Below are 14,751 nucleotides of genomic sequence, written 5' to 3' on the forward strand. Positions count from 1 at the left end.
TGTAGCCAAAATGTAATTTTTTGAAAACTCTGTTATAATTGTATATAATTTATATTTGACACTTCAGGCTATAGATCTTCCAAGACAGCTTAATTTTTATTATCAAAATAATAAAATCAAAACAAATAATATCAAACTATAATTAGCCATCAAGATCCTTGCCACAGGGCAGTGTCTTTTTTACACAGGATAGATGTCACTGATATATATCTTTTGCCACTGAAACCTTTATGTTGGTCCTTGATGTCATTCTTAAAAACTTTTCTATTGGGGCCTTAAACCTCAATCTGGATCTCTTTTAAAATTCAAAAGAAATATCATACATACTTTAAAGAACAAAACTGGGCTGCATATAAAGAGGAAATAGTTGTAAGCAAAACAAAACATTCACATTATTTCCCCTTTTATGGGGCACTTAATCACATTGATGTCATGCAGTTCATTCTTTAAACAAACTTCCTTTTCGATAAAAGGGGTTGTTGTTATGAAGGGGAAAAAAGAAATCAACTTTATATTAAATGTTCATGTTATCTTTCCGGTGCTTTCCTTTCAACAATGCCTTGGAGGGTTCTCAACTGTCATTACTTTGGAATAATAAATTATTGCTACATAAAATCATTATAGATTGTATAAGCAAACAAGACCAATAAGCAACCAAACCTATCCTTAAATTAAACTATGAAAACAAAAAGGATTTTTTTTTCTCCACAAACTCTTCCATTCCATTCCACAGGTTCTATTTTTCAACAAATCACTTATTCTGCTGGTAATTATCTTTCACAATAATTCAATTTAAACATTAAAGCCACTTACCCCATCTTTCTTAACTAATTTGTTATTTTTGGATTATTTTTGTTCTGTTTGAACTAGTCAATGTGTATTTTATAGACTGTCAGTAAAGAAGTAATGTTGTGGGTAATATATAACCATCATGATTAATAGTTAATCTTCCACGAATTTGCCATGGATATACAGGTACAGCTATGTCTCGGTATCTTGATATACAGAAAAGCATACTATGGCTGCATCCACTCTGGAGAAATAATCCAGTTTGACACCACTTTAATGGCCAGGGTTCAATGTGATGGAATTTTGGATTATGTCAGAACTAGTCAATGTGTATTTTATACATCGTGAGTAAAGAAGTAATGCAAAAAACTACAGTTCCTAGAATTCCATCACACTGAACCCTGGCCATTAAAATGGTGTCAAACAGGATTATTTATGCAGTGTGGATGCAGCCTACCTGTAATAATGAAAGGAACAAATATCTATTATGACAGGCAGCCACTGAAAGCTACAGACACTATGAATTTGCCTCCTTTTAAAGAGGCAGACAATACAAGTTGGCATATACCATAACTTCTCGAGGTAATAAATTCTATAAGTACTCTCTTTCATGAGCCTTAAATTTCCCACCATTTAGTTTCATTTGATGATTCCAGGTTCCCAGCCCAGAATCCCCAGATTGTAAACAGCTGCCTCTAGACACATTTACCTTGGCACACAACTTTCAAAGGCTGAGTGTCCCTGTTGCTGTGTGCCTTCAGGTTGTTTCCAACTTATGGCAACCCTAAGGTAATTCTATCATTGGGTTTTCTTGGCAATATTTCTGCAGAAGGGGTTTTGCCTTTGCCTCTCTCTGAGACTGAGAGAATGTGACTTGCCCAAGGTCACCCAGTGGGTTTTAATGGTTGAGCCAGGATTTGAACCCTGGTCTCCAGAGTCATAGTCCAACACTCAAATCATTACATCAAGCTGGCTTTCTAGCCCCCCAAAATCTTTGAAGTCAACCAGTTCAATTTTGCACATGTTTATACAGAACTAAAGACTCTATCACACAAGGATTGAAAGGGGGACTTAGAGCAGAATAGCAGCATCTATGGCTGTACATTGTCACATGACACTGTGTCTGACCAATAACTGTTTTGCGATCTATCCATTCCTCAAGCCAGTGCTCCTTTTAAATGACAGGCAAATCCTGTCAATGCCTCCCAGTCCCACTGCTTTTCCATTTTGATTCATGTATAAGTTCCTCCTGCTGCAGTTCTGATATGCAGAAAGTCACATGGTATGAGTGAATCTGGTTATGCTCCTCTCTCCCTTTTCCTTTCCCCTTCTCCCTTGCTATTCCCAAGCAGACTGTGTCTGTGTGTATGTATGTATATATGTATGTATTGATTGATTGATGGCCATAATCATGCAATTGTGCTAAAATAAATGTAAATAAAAATAAATGCAGGCATGTTGGGAAGAGGTTAGGACAACGAGACGAGGCTATGTGGGTCAGCGTGCAGAAGACATGCTGGGACACAAATGTACAATGCTTCCTCTCTCTTAAAAACTTTATTTCTTTTATTTCAGTCTTTTTCTATCTATAACCGGTGAAATATTTGAGTAAAATATTATTTCTGTTCTATGTATATGCATTTGAGTTGTATCAAATGCATGATCGGATCCTTAATCCTCTTACTCTAAAAAGTGGCTGTATCATTATCCAAATTATTCTTCCATGCATACTCTGAATTAAAATAGGAAGCATTTTCAATTTATCACTGTTCATTTTTTTTAAAGATTCAATTTTATTATACTTTTTGCATCAGTTTCTTTTTTTGTACTACATATCTTTATGTAGTACATCCTCTGTTTAATTCTTCAAAAACACATGTAAGACACATTTGTATTCTTCCAATTTGCTTCGCAGTGTCACAGACTTATCCTCAGCTGATGGGATTATGCTATAACTAATTATGTGCATTTTCAGGCTTCAGATACACTTTAGATTTGTTTGGGGGCCCTTCATCTTGTCCCATTCAATAGCTGGCACCATTAAACACTTGTCCTTGCATCATAAATGTGATGCTTGTTGCAGAATGGCCAGCAGTTGCATTATTGCTTGTAGGTATGTTCTGTGATGGGCCTCTCAGTCTTAATTTTGGATGCATACCCTCCAACATTACCCAGATGAAAATTGGGACACATGTGCCCTAGCAACATAAGAGTAAGGTCAAGATAACAAAAAGTTATTAATGAAAAAGAACCCACAAGCCGGGAGAAACCGCAGCAGTTTCCTTTCACTTGTGTCATCTGGGAAGGGCTAGATCCTCCTCTCCTTCTACTCTTTCCTTAATGAACTGCAAACTACTTTTGCAGTTTGAATTCGTTTTACACCTATGGAAGTAAACTGGGGACAAAGTGGGAGCAGGAAAGAGAAAATGGGGCATTTTAAGATGGGATGGCAGAGGATTAATTGACAACACCTCTGCCAAATTGGGACAGTTGTTGGGGATGTGTAGATGAAGAATATGTTCTCCCACCTCTCTTTGCCCTGGAAAAAACAAGGATGCCTTCAAATACTAGGATCTAGGCAGTGCTTCCAGGCCATAAAAGAATGTGAGCCAAGGTGGACAAGATCCTTTCCCCGCTCCTTTCATCACTGTCATGGTTTCAGTGTGTTCTGTGGGGGACTTGCTTACAAATATATGTGCCATGACATTGCATAATGTGAAGAGAGCAGACACAAAAAGATATTTCATCTTCCTTTTTCATAATACTGCAAGCCCATTCAACAAATGCATGCCTTCAAATCATATCCCCCCCCCGAGTAAAAAAACAATAAAATAAAATGTATTACTTCATCATAGTATTTTAATTCAGTGTAAGCAAAATAATAATAATAATAATAATAATAATAATAATAATAATAATAATAAGTTTTATTTATAAACTGCTTTTCCGCAGTGATCAAAGCGGTGTACAGGTAAAAATTGCAATGACAGAGTAGATAATACAGAATAAAAATTGCAATACACAAATAAAACTTCAATAAAAACATTACAGTTATACAAATTAAAACCATTACATCAAATCCAAGCTAGCTGAGTGCAGTCGATAGTACAGTACATATAGGGGGGAGTCACATGATATCAAGGAACATCGGGGAAGGCTTGCCGAAACAAGAAGGTCTTGAGTCTCTTTTTAAAGAGATCCAGGGAGGTGGTGGAGTGGAGCTCATCGAGAAGGGTGTTCCAGATCCTAGGGGCCGAGATGGAAAAAGCCATTTGTGAGGTTGACACATATCTCACCATCGGGATCCTCAGCAAATTCTTCCCGGCTGACCTAAGTGTGCGGGGTGGATTGTATGGGGAGAGGCAGTCCTCCAAGTAACTGAGCCCTACACCTCAAACAAGACTGAAATCCACAACAAACCCAATCCTGGCAATGAAACAAAATTGCCTGTGCCAAAATGCAGACCCTTTAAACTTTAAAGGTCCCAGGTTGCTTCCCCAATAGCATGAATGAAACCCAATTAGCTTTTGCACCCTGGCAATTGTGCTTCAGTTGCACTATTGAGAAGCTGTTCACAGGATTTCCCCACGAGTGGTTTTGTTGCTGGAGCATTCCTGTTTCTGAGATAGGTCCTGGATGAGCAAAACGTCATCTGAAAATCTGCCACACAATTGCATGATTTAGCCGGGATTATGCTCCCCACACCTCCCTGGTCTGATAATCTCCTCAGTGGCCTTTTATGCAAGTAACTATAGAAGGGGGAAATAATGAGTTTGGGGAGTGAGAAGAAAGTTTACTTTTCTCCTGCCCATCATTGTGTGCAAATGGTACTTCCAAAATCTGCTTTATCCCCTGCAACCATATGAGCCTCCTTAAATTTTTTACTCCCATGGCTGACAATTCAATGCAAGAAAATGGTGAGCAAGGAAGGATTAAGCCCTCTCCACATCACTATTTTTGACCTCTCGAAATCCTCCTCCACAAAAAAACCTTAGCAACAGCTCTCTAATAATTCAGGTTTGCACCTGAGTTTGGAAGTAGCACATTAAGAGTAACACCTTTACTGGGCATGCCAATTTTTGCAGTAATGCGGGCACAACAAAGTTATTTTTGTGAAATAACAGAACTCAACTGCGATCCAGTTATTTCTGGTGTAATATAAAACATCTGACTGTTATTCTAGAATACTGCTGGGCAGTCATTAGCAGGGATTTGAGGGCAATTTTACGTAATCTTTGCAACCACGATCAATAACAAAAAGCAGCATATTACTAGCATTTTACTCTTAAATAACAGGTTTTTATTTTAACTTTGTGAAAAGCAACAGCCAACACATCACTTTTTAAAATAATGTTCCAGTCTCTGGTTTGCATGTTACCACCAATCAGTTTCTTTTGCAATAACGTGGCAAGGGTTGTGTTTAAACATCAGTCATCACAAATACAATTCCACCTGCTCTTCACATCTCTGAACAAATCTAACTTTAGACAGAAGACAATCTGTGTATTTATTTTTAAAGTGTTGACAATCTTTTTGCAAAGCCTCCATTGGGATTCACTAAAAAAAAAAACCCTTAATGAAGTTCCCAGCTGCTATAAACTGCACTATGTGATGTAGTCTGAAAATTTGCTGAAAATGTATTCAAAAGTAAATACATTCAGAGTATTGCTGTATTTGTGGAATAATATCCATTGCTGAGGGCTGGTGTGTGTGTGTATGCTTGTATGTCTCTATGTGTATAAAATAGGCTTCAGGTAATGAAACTGTAGTACAACAGAGTTACTGCTGCTGAAATAGTGGTATGTGGTTGCTCTCCACCTTTTTTGAATGGAAAGATTAGAAAGTTCTCTTTCTGATTAGCTGCTCTTGCTTTTCTCCACCCCAAGTGAGATTGGACTGAAATGACAGAAGTGTTATTTCCCTTACTTCTAGCATTCAGTAGATTCTTCTTGAGCAGCATTTATACTGTAGAATTAATGGCATTTGACACCACTAACTGTCATGGCTCAACAGTATGGAATTCTAGGATTTGTTGTTTTGTAAGGTATTAGCATTCTCTATCAGAGTGCTCTGGTGACACAACAAACTATAAATCCCTGGATTCCATAGGACAGAGCCATGACAGTCAAAGTGGTGTCAAATTGCATTAATTCTGCAGTATGGCAGCAGCCTAGATCACAATTTGTAGATAATACCTCTTAAAAATCTATCAGTCATCCAGTCCTGTGTGAACTATCTGCCACAGAGGCTGCATCTGCACTGCAAAAATAATCCAGATTGACACCATGTTAACTGCCATTGTCCAATGCTATGAAATTCTGGGAATTGTAGTTTGTTGCAGCACCAGAGCTCTCTGTCAGATAAGGCTAAATGTCTCACAAAACTACACATCCCAAAATTCCACAGCATTGAGCCATGGCAGGTAACGTGGAGTAAATCAGGATTACTTCTCGGATCCATAAAGAGCACAAAGAATCAACAGTATTATGTAGGACAGAAGTTGGGAGAGTGCAACCTACCTCAGATGAAGGTTGAAGCAATTATTGTTGTTATTATTATTGACATTTCACTCACTCCCATCCCTTGATACAGATAGTAAATACATTTGTTCTAGAAAGTTGTCTCTTCCATACCATCCATCTGTCCCAATTTGGCAGGGACAGTGGCAACTAATCCTCTGTCTCTCCCTTTTCCAGCTCCTTTTAAAATGTCCCAGTTTCTCTCTCTTCCTCCCACGTTTACTCTTCCATACTTTGGAGATTATCACACTACCCTTTCCTGTCCTTTCCTCCCATGCTAGGCACAGGATGTAAACTTTAATACATGGATTTTATTGCACAGAAGGTATCCTGTTCCCAATCTGAGCATCCCATACCCAATCCGGACTTCTCCTACACTTTTTGAAAGAACAGGATTTTTCCTTTCTTTGCAAGATGCAGGAGAAATCCCAGTCAGATGCCAGATTGGGTACGGGATGCCTCCTGCCTGGGCATGGAGGTGTGCGATAAAATCCATGCATTAAAGTTTACATCCTGCACCTAACATGGGGAGAAAGGGCAAGAAAGGGTGGTGTGATAATCTGCTAAATTCGCTCTGAGCCACATCTGTTCACAGCGAGCCCTACTGCATGAGAAAAGAAAACTAAATCAGAGCAGGTGAGTAGCAGCTTTCTCCATACCTCTCTACGTACCCATCATAGCACTTCTGTTCTCTTCCAGAGGGAGACATTCATAAAGCATGTCTTTTGTTGAACAGATTTTTTCCAGTGTGACAAAAGACATGCGTTTACGACTGTCTTCCTTGGGAAGAGAACAGAACTGCTCCGAAAGCATTCAGAGGCATGGAGAAAACCGCTACTCTGCTGCTCTGTTTCAGCCTTCTTTTCTCATGCATTAAGGCACTCTGTTGTGGCGGACTCCTGAGCTTTTTGCCTTGCCTGAGAGTCCCACAGATTCCATTTACTAGCTGAGGGACAGATGCTGGGGAGATCTAATATGCACACCAACAGAATAATTGCAACATCTGGTTTTCCATACATTTCAGTCTAAGACTCCTCTGCTCAGTATAAGCTGCCATGGCTGCTGCCTCATAGGTGTTTGTTTCTCTCTCTCTTTTAGACCCGTCACAGAAGGTGGTGATGAACAGGAAAATAAGACCCAGCCAAGCCAATCTATTTCTCCAAGAAACTGCTTCCCCACACCAGGCATCAGTGTTCTTGACAAGCTCATCAAAACCTGCCCAGCCTGGCTTCAGCTGAGCCTCAGTAAAGAAAAGGCTGCTGAGATACTTGGCAAGGAACCAGCAGGGGTATGCCTCCACTCCTCCAGATTATACTGTTTCCTGCTTCTCAAAGAACTGGTTTTAGGTCTCCCCTCTTTTCTGGTTTCTTTTTTCCCTGTTCAAGCTTGAGTTGGAATCAAATACATTTGAATTTTATTTTGGGGATGTGATTCTCTCCCTTCCCAACTGCTCTCACCTCCTTAGGCTTTCATGGGACAATTTGTGAGAAGGTGGATGATTTTAGGGTTGCTAGGTATTCCTTATTCTTAGCCTCTTATTTGAGGGCCAGAAAGCCTGTCCCTTATGGGATTGACAGATGTCCCTCATCCCGTACCCGATCCGGGTATATATATCAAGTATATAATCTTTATATACTGATTACATTGTATTACATTGTTTGGGTACACCCCAAAAGGTGAAGGCTTCTGTAAAAAAGGATTTTATATAATAAATACAATATATTATGATATTAATAATACATAAAATGGTCTTTAAACAGAGGCTGGATGGCCATCTGTCAGAGGCGCTTTGAGTTTGAGTTCCTGTATGTAAGGCTTGGAGTCTTTTCCAACTCTACAGTTCTATGATTCTATTAATTTTGCTTTTGTTTGTTTTAATTTTGTTTGTTTCATTTTGTTGTCATGGAGTTTATCACATGAAGGAAGATCAGGAATTTATCCTGTGAATATCCTGGAAAAATTGTGTAATTACACGTAACGATTTCACACAACATCGCACAAAACCCACCATTAAAGTGGTCACAAAGAAGCATTAACACACATCTTTTTACTTTCAGGATTTCAGCAACAATGCACTTCCGATATCACTTTATTTACAAAATGAATGTGATAATCATTCGCGCAATTACTTGCCATTTTTGCTTTATTTGCGGGATGCTTTAATCTCTCTTTAATGCCAAAATTAGCCCCAGTGTGATAAACTCCTATGTCTGATTGCTAGATCTTCCCTGGGAGCAAAGGTGGAAACTGTTTGACCCAATGTTGCTGAACTGCAGTTCCCATCAGGCTTAGTCAGTATAGGCAATGGTGAGGAATACTGGCAGCTGCAATTCAACATCATTTGGAAGATCACATAAATACTTCCCCTGCTACAGATGAGTAAGGACTGGCATCAGTTTCTGGAGACCGTGGATACTGGTCCTGCTTTAAGATGTTTGGAACTGAGATAGTTAAAATTTCAGATCTTTCACATTTGAAGTAATGCTATGCCCATTTATCTTGGAGACAGCACAGCTGAATTCACTGGAACTTACTTTTGAGTAATATAAGGGGTTTTGTTTTGGGGGTTTTGGTCAAACATTGCGATTGGGGTGGGGATCATGTGGTCCTCTATAAGTTGTTGGTGTGCTATTCTCATCAGCATAGCCAGTAGGGTGATGGAAGAAGCAGTTCAACCATTGGCATCATCAGGCTTGGTGACACCCATGTAAGGGGGCTGGGGGGGGGGGGTGGCAGTATCCTGCCCCGCCCTCCCCTCTGACTTCCTTGCTCACCTACCACCCTTGCTGCCATCTTGGCTTGCTTCCTGGGGAGAGAGCCAGGCCAGCCAAAACCATAAGGGCCTGCTTGCTCCTCTGCCACAGTGGAAGGAGGGCCCCACTGAGTGTCACTTTTCCTTTGGGGTGTCACCTGGTGTGGTCTGCACCCCCTGCAACCATTCAGTGCTGCCATTGAGTTCAACAAAATCTGGAAGACCATGCAGACCCCCATGTTGTAAATCACTATTTATCATCCTTTGGTCCCTCAGATGTTTTGGATTTCAGCTTCCAGGATTCCTGTGCAGTGACCATACTGGTTCAAATTTCTGGGAAATAAAGTCCAAAACGTTTAATCAAAAGCATGGAACCATTGTTCTAGATGGACCCTTGATAATGCCTACATTTTAAAGACGAAACAACCTCCCAGATGCTCCTTAAAAGCTCACTCAAAGGAATACTTTTAGGAAGGATGTGAAGATGCGATCCACCCACCTTGCTGTTGTATGGCCCCAGCATTTGTCAGTCTGACGTATGTTATATCTGAACTCAGAAATTTCACTTATGTACTGGATCCAGTAGTTATACTTTAGAGAATGTCAGCAAGTATGTGGATAGGGGCAATCTGATGTGCTTGGTTTTCCAAAATTCTTCAGAAAAAAATCCTTTAGCAAATGTTCATTAGGAGTTGCAGGATAAGAAATATATAAACAAAGTTTTCTAGGAAAGAATGGCCTGTTACAGACAGCCCAAATAAAGCTGCTTCGAGTCACAGTGGAGGTATGGTGTTTCAATGATGCATGCGTCCTAAGAGTCCAGAAGCCGCACCAAAGCCACGCTTGGCTGGAGCGTGGCTCTGGTGCGACTTTTGGACTCTTAAGACGCATGCATCATTGAAACACCATACCTCCACTGTGACTCGAAGCAGCTTTATTTGGGCTGTCTGTAACAGGCCAATGTTTCAAAAAGTGAGTCGTTACCATTGCAACATAGCCCCATGGTTAGTGGGTGGATAACATCTTCATACTTTCTCAAAGCATCCCTTTTGATGAGCTTTTAGGAAGCATCTGGGAGGTTATTCCTTTTTGAAAAGGTAGGCATTGGCTTGCTGTAACAGATCAAGAGTCCATCTAAAACAGTGGTTCCAAAGCATCCCTTAGAGGTGCCAAAGGGAGAAGGGAGACTTTTCTTCTTCTTCTTGCCACCAGTTTGTGGCTCAAGCAGATTGAACAGCAACATGCAGGTTTAGCCAGCCCAACTTTTGCCTTGGCTCCTGTCACATGGCTGAGCAGCTTTCAAGCTTTCATGTATCCACTGTGAGGACATCACAGCCCCCTGGGGATCTGTGGTCCACAAATCATTCATAGCTACGTTTACATAGATATGAATGCAAGGCAGGATCTTGGCCAGTGTTCTCAAAATACTTTGGGATAAAAGGAGATGACAAACAAGGACTAGAATCAGAATCTGTATCATCATCATCATCATCATCATCATCATCATCATCATCATCATCATCTCTTACCAACCTCTTCCCATGGATTGAGGTGGGGAACAACAACAGACCAATAAATATATATTAGTTAAGAACACAACATCAATTAAAACATACATCAGTTTAGAAGAACAAACAAGACACATATGTATTAAAACAATCTATGTTTGAAATTTACAGTTTTAAAAATCATCTGGTTAGGCCTGTCGGAAGAGATTAGTCTTCAATGATGCTTTAAATTTGGACAGTGTATTCAACTGCTGAATCTGTTCCAGCAGGTTGTTCCACAGTCTAGGGGTGGCTGAAGAAAAAGTCTTCTGGCTGGCAATCACCAACCTAAAGTCTTGGTTGGCTGGAGTAAATGCCCACCAGAGGACCAGAGTGCACAGAGCGGATTTTAAAGGAGGAGGCAATTCTGTAGCTAATATGGACCCAAACCATGTAGGGCTTTAAAAGTAATAACCTACACTTTGTACCTTGCCCAGAAGCTAATTGGCAGCCAGGGGAGTGGTTTTATTTTTGGTGTTGGTTTGATATCATATCAAAAAATGAGAATGCATCCCCTTGAGTACCATCCCATTAGTAGAGGACAAACCCTTAAATCATGACAGTCTTACATTGGAAATGTATAGCTGTACAACCAGCTTCTCTGGCTGTAATTGTTGAAATGAGTGGGATGATGAAGTGGGCTGGCAGCATCATCTGAGTGGGAGTTCTGGATTTACTTTCAGCTGAATCAAGATGGACATATGTAAAAGCACCCATCTGCTCTTCCCACAGATTTCTCACAGTGTAACCCTGTGTTTTGCCAACCAAATACTTCTGTTGCACTTCCTGTTACTAAGAAATTAACGCATTGCTGTGGGATCCTCATTGCATCATTATCTGTGCTAATTTTACAGAGACTCACATTTCCCCTTTTTTTGAAATAAGTCTAAAAGTCTCTAATTGGCCCCTTTTTGAAAGCACTCTTATAGATTTCTTGACACAGTTTTTTTTGCCCAAAGCATAAAGTTTAATTCTAAGGACTTCATTCACTATTTCAGGTACAAGCTAACATTATTGGTCATCCTGCAGTCCAATTAGGGACACACAGAACAGTACAGTTGAAAGCAGAAATTATCTACTTATTCCAGCCACACCAAAGTAAAAAGGAAGACAAGGGACCACTTACAGGGAAGATGGGCTGGTTGAAGCAAGCGGTGCTCCATTGCTCTTTTTCCTGCCATTTCTTTCCTGAAAATGTGTTCTCCAAATCATTTCTTTTCCAGCTAGACTTACTCCGTTCCATAGTCTAGTGAGCATAGTGGGTCAAAAAATTCAAGGAGCATGAGTGCTTTTCCAGAATCAGTAGATAACGAAAATGTTAAGCACCCCCTCCTACTCATAGGAATCATAGAGTTGGAAGAGATCACAAGGGCCATCCAGGCCAACCCCCTGCCATGCCGGAAAACTCAATCAAAACATCCCTGACAGATGGCCATCCAGCCTCTGTTCAAAGACCTCTAAGGAAGGAGACTCCATTACACTCCAAGGAAGAGTGTTCCACTGTTGAACAACTCTTACTGTCAGACAGTTCCTCCTAATGTTGAGGTGGAATCTCACTTCCTGGAGCTAGGATCCACTGTTCTGGGTCCTACTTTCTGGAGCAGCAGAAAACAAGCTTGCTCCCTCTTCAATATGACCTCCCTTCAAGTATTTAAACAGGGCTATCATATCACCCCTTAACCTTCTCTTCTCCAGGTTAAACATCCCCAGCTCCCTAAGTCGTTCCTCATAGGACATGGTTTCCAGACCCTTCACCATTTTAGTTGCCCTCCTTTAGACACGCTCCAGTTTCTCAATGTCCTTTTTGAATGGTGGTGCCCAGAACTGGACACAGTATTCCAGGTGGGGCCTGACCAAAGCAGAATAGAGTGGCACTATGACTTCCCTTGATCTAGACACTATATTTTTATTGACGCAGCTTAAAATTGCATTGGCCTTTTTAGTTGTCACATCACACTGTTGACTCATGTTTAACTTGTGGTCTACTTAGACTCCCAGATCCCTTTCACATGTAGTCTCGTTCAGACAGGTGTCCCCCATCCTATATCTGTGCATTTCATTTTTCTGCCCTAAGTGCAGTACCTTACATTTCTCCCTGTTGAAGTTCATTTTGTTTGCTTTGGCCCAACGTTCTAGTCTATTCAAGTCATTTTGAATTTTGAGCCTGTCCTCTGGGGTTTTACCTACTCCTCCTAATTTGGTATCTGCAAATTTCATAAGTATGTCCCTAGTTCTGTCATCAAAGTCACTGATAAAGATGTTGACTAGCACTGGGACCCCACTGGTCACTTCTCTCCAAGATGAAATGGAACCACGGTTGAGCACCCTTTGGGTTCGGCTGGACAACCAATTACAAATCCATGTAACAGTTATTTTGTCTAGTCCGCATTTTACAAGCTTGTTTGCAAGAATGTCATGGGAAACCTTGTCAAAGGCCTTACTGAAATCAAGATATACTATATCCACAGTATTCCCTTCATCTACAAAGCTGGTAATTTTATCAAAGAAAGATATCAGATTTGCCTGGCATGACTTGTTTCTCTGAAACCCATGTTGACTTTTTGTGATTATGGCATTGCCTTCTAGATGTTCACAGACTCTTTGTTTAATTATCTGCTCTAGAATCTTTCCTGGTATTGATGTCAGACTAACTGGACGATAATTGTTGGGATCCTCTTTTTTTCCCTTTATGAAGATGGGGACAACGTTTGCCCTCCTCCAGTCTGCTGGCACTTCTCCTTTTCTCCAGGAGTTCTCAAAGATTATTGCCAATGGCTCCGATATTACATTAGCCAGCTCTTTTAATATTCCTGGATGTCCATGCTGCCCTTCCTCATCATCTTTAATAACAGAGAGAGACTGAAATTGTTTCTGTAGCTGCAAGCTCACAGAATGATCCATGGTTTCCCTACTTCTGTGTGTGACATTCCTCCAACCATCTACTTCTGTTGTATGTGAAATGACTTCCTCCTCCCCAGCAACCTCCTCCGTGTGTTTCCCATTCAGGACCATCTGGTCCGTTCTGGTCAGGAAAACCTCTTGCTCTCTATGATGCTGAAGTGTAGCTACCTGGGCCTCCAGCTGCTATACTTTCTCTTCTAGGAGGGCGACCAACTTGCACTGGGTGCAGGTGAAGTTCCCCACATCCATAGGCAAGAAGACAAACATCCCACAAGTGTTGCAGGTGACTGCAGCAGGTCCTTCAGTGTCCATACTGAGAAGTCTTAAGGAGGCACTGAAACAAAACTGTGGGCTTCCCCTGCTAAACACAAGTGTAAACAACCCCTGCTGGCTTGGCCTTTGTCCCAAGCTCTGTCACTGAGTTCAATTCATTGGGCCTACAGTTATGTAGAGAGCTCCTGGCTACTTGCTCCTTCCAGAGGCAAGTCTCTGATTCACTTCCTCTGAGCAAAAGTACCCACAAGCCCCTTAAGGGAAAAAAGTTTAAAGAAAATGTGGAAAATAAAAGGAGAACCCCTCCAACAATATTCCCAGGTCAGCTTTCTCCTGTGTACTCACTGATTTTTTTCTGCAAGTGCTCCTCTTCCTTCTCTACCACACTCCCCACTTTCAGATATTTTGCAGGTGACGCTGGGACACAGTGGCATCTCTGTTGGTGCAGTAGTTAAATGCTAGTACTGCAGCCACAACATTGTGAGTTTGATCCCAGGGCTCCAAGGATTACTCAGTCTTCCACTCTGTTGTAGGTCAGTAAAATGAGTACTCAGCTAGTTGGGGGCAATTGGCTTAGAGATTGTAAACCGCTTAGAGTGTGCTGAGTCCACTTTGAAGTGGTATAGAAATGACAACCTTCTCACTCACCCAGCACCTGCGCCAATCCCACCAAGTGTCCCAGCCCACCAGATGTCCACATCCCACTGGAGTGAACCCCACACCCCCTAGTGATGCCGCTGCTGGGACACCTGTGATCAAGATGGAAAAAATAAGGGTGTGGTCAAAAGAACAAGTTTTTAATGAAGAACAGACAAGTTAGGAGAGGTTTGCTTTTGCCTGAGGCTACATGCCATCACCTCCTCTCTGGTGACTTGACTGAGGACAAAATGCTTTTTCATTTTTGTGCTCAGTTTACAGCTATTTAAGGCAAGTGAGGACAAAATGAGAAATGGGAAGAGGAGAGAGAAAC

At 41.0% G+C, this 14,751-nt stretch overlaps 1 protein-coding gene across 1 annotated transcript in view; it reads left to right on the forward strand.

The window, feature by feature from the left end:
- The window catches only part of RIN3 (Ras and Rab interactor 3), a 115,139-nt gene that overhangs the window by 23,830 nt on the left and 76,558 nt on the right, over window positions 1-14,751 (forward strand). Inside the window, exon 2 of the mRNA XM_089522419.1 lies at window positions 7,407-7,596. Coding sequence (XP_089378545.1) covers window positions 7,407-7,596 — 190 coding nt within the window. The remainder of the gene's footprint in view (window positions 1-7,406; window positions 7,597-14,751) is intronic.

Source organism: Sceloporus occidentalis, unplaced genomic scaffold (assembly GCF_023333645.1).
Source record: "Sceloporus occidentalis isolate IW3139 unplaced genomic scaffold, rSceOcc1.0.p SCAF_4, whole genome shotgun sequence".
Lineage (NCBI taxonomy): Eukaryota > Metazoa > Chordata > Lepidosauria > Squamata > Phrynosomatidae > Sceloporus > Sceloporus occidentalis.